This window comes from Sardina pilchardus, chromosome 1 (genome assembly GCF_963854185.1).
Source record: "Sardina pilchardus chromosome 1, fSarPil1.1, whole genome shotgun sequence".
NCBI lineage: Eukaryota > Metazoa > Chordata > Actinopteri > Clupeiformes > Clupeidae > Sardina > Sardina pilchardus.
The window spans coordinates 49714937-49724388 of NC_084994.1; the positions used below are offsets into that span (position 1 = coordinate 49714937).

Sequence of the window (9452 nt, forward strand, 5' to 3'; positions counted from 1 at the left end):
TCAATGCTAATTTAGCATCTGTTGGGCAGAATCTCGATGTTCATCTACTGCTTAGCAAAATGCAACAACAACAAAAAAATCAACACACAAAGCAAAGTATTTTTAGTTCATCCAGTATATGGTGACTACCATGTAGGAATCCTTTTATGAAAGATATTGTCAGCCCACCATGGGAATTGTGTTTATTTGAAAAGCAGACAATAGCAGCTTTCCACCCTCTGGCCAGCGGGTCTTTATTATAAGTAAGCTGTAACATTATCCCTGTGGTTCATTTTCCACCGACTCCTTAAAAGTGACGCAGCATAACTCTCCCCCCACTCCTCTCCTGCCAGATGAAAAGAATATTTTCTGAGGGCTGGAGCACCTTGTTACTCATTCTTGAATGCAAATATGAGTTGAACTGCAGGGGAGAAAAGCAGCAGTGAAGAACTTAGAGATTAGACTGGGATACGTTTGCTGTCACTGAAATATGCACACACACACACACACACACACACACACACACAATAATAATAATAATGGGTGCTTCAAAATACAGTACATAACCATGACTTCACACATGAATGACTTTATCAATTTATAATCTTTTTAGTTTATGAAGTTGGTTTCATAGCCGTGAGTAATTGATTGATTGGGGCCATTTTGTTGAACTGAGCCAGTCTCACAAGGCCCTGTTCTGCATATTTGGATAGAGAGGGAGAGCCGTTTGGGTGGGCAGTCCTCAGCATGGGCCTGTTGTTCTCAGCCGAACCCTCGCCATGTGGAGATGTGGGGTGGGGCGCCCAGTATGGGTGGGTTGGACGGGGCGACGGCATGTGGTGGGCATCTCATCGCGTTCACCAGCGTTCTGTGGCCCACATTCCTCCGCTAATCATCGTCCCCGAGCGTCTGCCAAAAAAAACCCGAACGGGTCAGCGAGCAAAAAAAAAGTTAGTGTTTGTTTTGGTGTGTCTCTCCAAATGTTCTCTGGAGGAGAGATGGGAGGAGAGCAGAGGGACACACATCAGAATGAGTGAGTGAGTGAGTGACAGAGAGGCCGTCTGGAGAGAGTGGACCACTGAGCGTGATGTATGAACGCAGATGAGTGAACATTGTGCAGTGGAACAGACACACAGAGGAGGATGGAGGAGAGAGGGATGAAGACAGAAGACGAGGGGGAGTGGGAGGAATGAAGAATAGAATAGAGTGGAAATGAAACAGGTTGAAGGTCCAGTCGAGAAAGACTCAGAAAGTGTGTGTGTGTGTGTGTGTGTGTGTGTGTGTGTGTGTGTGTGTGAGAGAGAGAGAGAGAGAGAGAAAGAAAGAAAGAAAGAAAAGGATAGAAAGAAAAAAAGAGGTCATATGCTGAGACCTTGAGAGTAGCGACAGAATGAAAGGCGTGAACTAAAAAAGGAAAGTGGGGATTGAGGTTTGCCAGAGAGAGGGATTTGGAGTGACCGAGGCTGGACATGCCGGGGGGGCAGGAGCAGGAGCAGGAGCAGGAGCAGGAGCAGGAGCAGGAGCAGAAGCAGGAGCAGGGGGAGCTCTGGCGGTCAGCAGGTGGACGTGGCCATAATAATACGGCATAACGCGCAGGGCAGCGCTGAGCTGTTCTCAGGAGCGCTAAGCTGATTAAAGGCTGCCCAGATTCAGCAGGGAAACTTCCCGTGTTGCTCTCCACTCCTGAAGCCCTCGCTCTCCCCTCACACACACACACACGCACGGACGCCTCACCTTAGTGGACAGGTCAGATTAACACGCTGTACCCACATAATCGCCCGCTCACACCGCCACATATCACTCCTGGGATGTGCCAAAAAAACAATCTAATGGAATGTGGGAACCTTCCTTGTCTGACCCCAGTCACATTTCACATTTTCTCATTAGAGGAATAGCTCAGCAGGAATAATATTTCTTGCAATCTGTCTCTGGCGCTCTCTGCGATCGGGGGCCTTTTCAATATGGATTAGGTGATCTAATTAAAAGCTCCAAATCCTGCGCTAGCAGAGCAAATTGAGGACCTACACATGGGGAATATGTAATGGATAAGCCCGGAGCATCGGGAGCATAGAAATCCATTAGGAGCAGTGCTTAGAGTGAGGCTGGGGAGACAAATGCTTTTTACACGACGAAGAATATTACGACTGGAGGAGGAGAGCGCGTGATGATGAAGCTGAAATGATCAAGAGATCTGTGTGCTGTCTCTGCACTCCCTGTTCCTAGGTGGCTTCACTTTTTATGTATGCTTTTGTATTTCTGCGCTGATTGTGTGTGTGTGTGTGTGTGTGTGTGTGTGTTTGTGTGTGTGTGAGTGAGAGAGAGAGAGAGAGAAAGTGAGAGAGTTGTGTGTGTGTGTGTATGTATGTGAGTCTCTTTTGTGTGTGTGTGTGTGTGTGTGTGTGTGTGTGTGTGTGTATGTATGTACTGTATTATTTGAAAGTTGGAAAAGTTAAAAAACTTTGTGTTGCGCTGCATATATCAATGTAGCCTGTGCTCTGCTTGTTTCAGACTGACTGCCTGTGGACAAGTGGAATTTTAACAACCCCTTTGGCTCCGCGTCAACCAATCAAAGCCAGACAACAAGGCACGACACCATGGCGACAGACTCCACGGCCGGCCCCCAGAGCTCCGAGTCCCTAGACGAGCGGTCCAGCGAGGCGTACTCGCACGCTGATCTGGACAGCGCTGCCACGCTGGCCTCTCTGTCCGGCGGAGAAGCCTCTGAGACAACAGAGGGGGAGTCCAACTGTGTGAAGCCCACTGATCCTCACAGCGGGCCACTGGACGCTCCTGGACGGACAGACGATGGTCATTCGGCTCCTGCTGCGGACACTAACAGCACATCACTTGCTGAGGGGGTCACTGGGGATTGTCCATCTACGCCTCAGCTGGAGGGAACTGACCAGACTGAGGAGGGTGAGGTGAGAGAAGGAGGCCAGGAAGAGGCAGCGCCACCTGGTGTCCGTGTGGTGAAAACTCCATCAGAACTCGAATGTGAGCAGCAATCCACCAACGCCTCAGAACCAGTTGAACAAGCTGAGGGTCATGCATATGAAAAGGAGGGAGATCTGACCGAGAGTGGACACACCCTGGTGAACGCGTCCAACCCACAGGAGGGGTCGGGGGTCACAGACGAGCCCTCAGCTGAAACTGGACTAGAGCCGCCGGAGGCGCCCGACTCCCCGATCGTCCTGTCCGACAGCGGAGTGGACGCAGGTGACCTGAGCGTGGACCACCAGCGTCTGGACTTCAGCGTGGCGCGCGAGCAGTGGGCCAGGAGGGACAGCCTCAGCGGTAAGCTCCCGACGCCCACCGGCTCCCGGCGGTCATCCGTGTGTCGTGCCCTGGACCTGCCCACTGCTCTGACCAGCCAGCTGCCCCTGGCCGAGGAGGCGGCGAGTGAAGCCGAGGCTGCTATAGCGGCAGGTGACCAGCAGGGGGAGGGACTGCCACACAGCCCATCTGTGCTCCAGCAAAAGCAGGAAGGGCAACAGGTGTGCGGGGAAACTCCACCCATGGAAACGGTTGCCAGGAAGTTGGCCAATCAGGTGGCAGAGAGCCCTGGTGCCAGCCCTGCTGTGCTGAAAGAGCCTTTGACAGAGAAGGGAGAGAGGGAGGGAGAGAGGGAGGGAGAGAGGGAGGGAGAGAGGGAGGGAGAGAGGGAGAGAGAGGGAGAGGCGGAGAGAGAAAGTGGACAAACAAACGGAGAGCAGACGGCTGCCAGCATTCACACGGGCGACACGCAGGAGGACGGTCACTCCAGCGACACGGCACTCAACCTCGCGAGCGCAGCTCATGCCAACGCCAGCGCCGGCCCAGTGACGGCCCGCAGCAGGATGGAGGACCCCTACGACGACAACCAGAGCGACAGCGGCGTGTCGGCCGACTTCTCGGCGGAGGTCTCCGGCCGCACCCCGGCGTCCGACTCGCCCGAGCCCCGCAAGCCGCCGCCCAACGAGACGCCCATCGAGCGCGAGATCCGCCTGGCGGCCGAGCGCGAGCAGAGCCTGCGCCAGGCCCGCGGGCTGGCCACCTCGGACCGGGGCGCCGAGTTCGTGGAGATCCCCGCGCGCCGCGTCCCGCTCCTCTCCCGGGAGCTGCCGCCCAGCCGAGCGGTCAAGGACAAGGGCAAGGAGCGGCAGTTCGCCGGCAAGAAGATGCAGCGCGAGATCAGCCAGGAGACGCAGCGCGAGCAGGACCTGGTGCAGCTGGGCCGCGTGCAAGGCGGGTACGAGAAGGGCACCGTGCGGCAGCTGCGCGAGAGGAAGCTGCTCTTCGAGGCCTTCCAGCAGTCCTTCGAGGTGCCCGCCAGCCCCAGGAAGGGCTCGCTGTCGGCCGGCGACCTGTTCGCGGGGCTCGGCGGCGGGGCTCCGGGCGACGACGACTCGTCCGCCTCTTCGTCCGCCTGCGGCAGCGAGAGGCGGCACAGCCTGGAGCTCCTCTCCTCCTCCGTGCCGAGCGCCCGCGGGCCGGGGCTGTCCGAGGGCACCGGCGGGCAGATCATCATCATGGAGGGGCAGCACGTCTCCCAGATGCCCCTGTCCTCGGACGCTGACCGGACCCCGCACGCCGCCCCGGGGCCAGGCGCTCTCGCGGAGGCGCAGGCGCTGACCGTAGTGGACTCGCCTGCACCTCCCTACGTGGAGATGGAGCAGGAGGAGGAGGCGCAGGAGGAGGAGGTGGAGGTCAACTCGGTGATGGTGCGGGAGAACCCCTTCTTCAAGCTGCGCTCCTCCATGTCCATGCGGCCGCAGGTGGAGCGGGACATCCGTCAGGCGCAGGAGCGCGAGCGGGAGCTGCGTAAGCAGCGGAGCAGCCTGTACCAGGGGGCAGCGGGGGCAGAGGCGCCCAACGCCCACAACGGCCTGCTGGGGACACACACACGCTCCTCCACAGCATCAGGTGAGGCCTTCAGTTCATCTGGGTGTGTGTGTGTGTGTATCTGGGTGTGCTGGTGTGTGTGTGTATCTGGGTGTGCTGGTGTGTGTGTGTGTATCTGGGTGTGCTGGTGTGTGTGTGTGTGTGTGTGTGTGTGTGTGTGTGTATGTGTGTGTGTGTGTGTGTGTATCTGGGTGCGCTGGTGTGTGTGTGTATCTGGGTGTGCTGGTGTGTGTGTGTGTGTATCTGGGTGCGCTGGTGTGTGTGTGTATCTGGGTGTGCTGGTGTGTGTGGATGGGTGTGTGTGTGTATCTGTATGTGCTGGTGTGTTTGTGTGTACCTGTGTGTGCGTTTATGCATGTGTGTGTGTGTGTGTGTGAGAGAGAGAGTGAGCGAGAGAAAGAGAGAGACCGTGGTGTGACTTTGCGCGACGCAGGTTATTATGACTAAATTGCCTTAAAACTTTCCATTACATCGCTCCATAAAATGAAAGGCACCAATTTTCTAGACCACTTCAATTTAGCAGAGCTTCAGGCTTACTGCCATTAATGCAAAATCTTCCTCATTTCATCACGCCACATCAGCGTGGATGGGACGGCTGGCTGCCTTCGCCCAAATTGACTCTGAGAGGAGGTGCTGGCTGATATCACACCTCCACCTTCATACAGAGACAGGGGACGGAATAAATCACAGGTGTTAATCAGAATCGTCCAACGGTTGATTTCACACCTGAACTGCCGCGTGTGCATAGATGAAAGCTTATTTATGGCCCTTTGTTCTGGAGGAGAATAATAACCGTTATCTGGTGATCTAATGAGTACGTGTGCGCCCCTCCACACCTTGAGCCCTGTTATCTCACCCTCCCCTCTACCTGACGGAGGTGCTCTAATAGTGGAGTCTGCAGGTGGAAGGTTTCGTCCGTCAGCTCTTTTGAATGGAGGCTGCTGTAGCAGGGTGTTGAGGAGGATGGAGGCGAGAGGGGAAGTGTTTCTTATTGAATCTGGGGCTAATCGATGGCCTCCTGCTGCCTCTGTCATCTCCCACTGCCATCTTAATTCATCACCCAACACTTTACTGGGCAGCACCTCCACAGATTGGATTTCCTAATTCCTTTTCTGCTGTCAGGCCTGTCACCTGTGCTCAATTGGGTGTGCGGGGGGAAACAACTGTGGGACAGCCTTTTGAAAGACGATCTATCTCAGCAAAGCCTGGCCATTTTTATGCCTGGTCACCCCTGCGTGTATGGTCGCCTTCATCCCAGTGCAATTTCAACAGCCAGCGCCATTCTCCACTGTTGCTGCAAGCTTGTTGAGTTCAGTTGGCACGCCGGCCTGTCATTGTTAAAGGGATAATATCCTTTGGCTGCTTAGTGCAGGAACTCTAATGATGTTAAGGCCTCTCAAATAGCCTTTCAGTCCCATTTCCCATGGAGCACACATTCATGTTGACTCTGCTTCCTGTTCCTTGCTCCCCTCAGACTGGGTTCCTTGTGATAAACATTGTTTTCTATGCAAAGGCCAGTTATTTAAGTATTATCAGCTGTGGTGTAGTCACCATATTAAAAGATAAGTACAAACCACAGTGACAGTTGCCACAGGTGGTGCCAGTGTGTGTGTGTGTGTGTGTGTGTGTGTGTGTGTGTTTGTGAGTTTGTGTGCACAGTAAAATGTGTGTGCGTGTGTGTGTGTGTGTGTGTGTGTGTGTGTATGAGAGAGAGAGAGAGAGAGAGAGTATGTGTGCCTTCATGTGTGGGTGTGCGTGTTGAACAAAGTATGGATCAAGACAGGAGGGTGTGTATATGAGAAATAAACAGCCTTTCAGACAGTTCCTGTGGTGCGTGACCTATGCTCTTAGCTCAAGTCCAGGTCCCAGGTCAGGTGCCTGCATTGTAATTGAACTGAGGTGGAGCTGGTTGTGAATGCTAGTAAAACACTTAACCCTTAACTGTAACCTCTCTTTCTCTCTCCCTCTCTTTTTCTTTCTCTCTCTCTCTATCCCTCTCTCTCTGACCTCACAGTGATCAGACCCCAAACAGACACAGCTCACAGGGAGCAAACAGAGGTAAAGCACACACACACACACACACACACACACACACACACACATACACACACACACACACACACACACACACACACACTGTGCACACACACACCTATAGTCACTTACTTAAAGTCAAGTTATTCTGTTCCATATTGTGTTGTTATTCTGCTTCTCATTTCATTGGATCATTTCATACCTTATATGGCAGCTACTGTCATGGTTTATTGCATCTAGGAAGTGCTGAACAATATCCTGAGCAATATCCTTGAGCCTTGTGATAGGGATATAATCGTGAAGCTGAAATCAATAAAAAGAAACATGAAACCTTATTACCCTCCACCTCCAGTCTTCAGGGTATGCTGAATTTACAGCCCTACCTTCAAGCACAGAGCCCTCTGAGATTTGAACTTCTCCATCAAAAAACTTTCTGCACTTTGTTGCGGTGGCACACCAAAGTAGCACTCTAAGTGCCACCCCGGGCAAACCCTGTCCTGGAATCTGCGGGTGCTGTCACTTGAATAGATGCCGTGCCCTTCGCCCAGACAAAAGAAAAGTGAGAGTCCCAGCTGGGCCTGGGCTGCTAGAGGAGGAGATGAGGCACTCACCTGCAGCCCAGTGAGTCAGCAGCAACACTAGCCCCGCTGGCAGAGAGTACTGACAGACAGACACACAGACAGACAAAGGACAACGACAGACTCACAGACAGACAGACAGACAAACAGACAGACAGAAAGACAGACAGAGACAATTGAAAACAGCAGACATGCAGACAGATAAACAAACAGACAGAAAACAGACAGACAGACGGACAGATAGTCAGACAGACAGACAGACAGACAGACAGACACATCATTCTTAAACTCCCCTCCCTAAGCTCCACCTGGGTGCGCTGTCCTCTTAGATGTGGTCAGTCTTCCATCTTCAACGCGGGGACAGGACATGGTCCAGGTGGAGCAGACCACCACCCAATAATACATGAGCTCATTTCTGATTAATGTAGCGCTGGTTCAGTGGAGGACACAACTGAACTGCCTGAGCTGGCTCAGCGTATTAATGCCTTGTTCATTATTCTACTCAGGCCCAGAAAAGTCCCCCCGGTGTTGTCAGGACCCCTCGACAGAAGAGCTCCCTGGTGCAGCGCTGGGAGGCGGGCATGGTGAACGGCCAGGAGGACTGACCGCAGCATGCACTGTTGGGCGCCGGAGCGCCAGGATACTGGGAATGGCCTTTTGGGGATGTGGGAATACTGGACAGAGGGCATGTTGGGACACTGGACTGGGAATGGGACTGTCGAGGAGCGGTGGAATTTTCGGTGGAATTGTGTGAATCTTAGGAGAGCGTTTGGGCTCCTAACTTCAGTGCCATCAGATGGTTAGCGACTCCGCAGATGTTAGCCTGCAGCAGCCCAGGTGTAGCAGCCACAGCTGTAGCAGGTTGCAGGGTACCCTGGTGTTCAGCCATCACAACCACATTCACTTCCATGTTCTTCTTTAGCTTACTATACCTGTATCAAGCTACAGTCAATTAATTATCTCATGATTACTGTAGAACTCCTTATTCATCCGTGCAATAACAATAACACGTACATAACTTATTTAACATCAGTAGATATTATATTGACATGAGTGTACAATTACATTTACTAATGTTTCAAGATTAGCTGTCAGTTGGACCAGACTGTAATTATGTAAAAAGGTGCACATGAAATACACCTCTGTATCAAATGCACTTTCTCATGGTGGTTCAGCATTAAAGATGACTAATAATAACAAATCTCTCAGTAGAGCAGCTGAAAGAACAAAATATTATCAGTAATAAATCAGCTTTCTTTGCCAGCTGTCTGGTTCTGTTCCTTTATTTCTCGTTTTACTGCCATATTATCTTTCACAGAAGTCTTCAGAACAACAGGGCCATTAACAATAGCTTACATCACCGTTCTGAATCTCTCAGAAGTACAGCGGGGCCAGTCCGCCTGAGAGCTGCCCGTGGTCATTACCCACGGCATGGCAACGCCACACCTCCCACACTGCCCATTGTTCTCACAGCTCATTATTATCAGGGACTTGTGCCATTCAAGGCATTCAAATCCTGCTTACTGGCCTTGGGGATCAACGGTCAGGGCTGTTTCGCGTCCGAAAAAGAAAAGTGTCCGTGTGGAGTGGCTGCTGCCCCAGCGGCGTCACATACAGTAATGTGTGACTGGCAGAGGGGTTAGAGGCGAGACAGGGCTGGGTTTGGGGAGAGCACCAGGGAGAAGTTCCGGAAACTTCCGTCGGAGTAGTAGTGAGTGAGATCAGCACACCACGCTTTAGTGAATTCTCAATTAATAATTGAATGCCTCATTAACATGACGTGTGTGTGTGTGTGTGTGTGTGTGTGTGTGTGTGTGTGTGTGTGTGTGTGTGTGTGTGTGTGTGTGTGTGTGTGTGTGTGTGTGTGTGTGCGTGCGTGCGTGCGTGCGTGCGTGCGTGCGTGCGTGCGTGCGTGCGTGCGTGCGTGCGTGCGTGCGTGCGTGCGTGCGTGCGTGTGTGTGTGTGTGTGTGTGCGCGTGT

At 52.8% G+C, this 9452-nt stretch overlaps 1 protein-coding gene across 1 annotated transcript; it reads left to right on the plus strand.

The window, feature by feature from the left end:
* The first annotated feature begins 3643 nt into the window (after nucleotides 1-3643).
* misp3 (MISP family member 3) lies at nucleotides 3644-8728 on the plus strand. Its single transcript, XM_062536230.1, has 3 exons — nucleotides 3644-4881; nucleotides 6875-6918; nucleotides 7979-8728. Exons 1-3 carry the CDS (start codon nucleotides 3816-3818, stop codon nucleotides 8075-8077), a joined length of 1209 nt encoding a protein of 402 aa, XP_062392214.1. The 5' UTR covers nucleotides 3644-3815; the 3' UTR covers nucleotides 8078-8728.
* The last annotated feature ends 724 nt before the right edge of the window (nucleotides 8729-9452 follow it).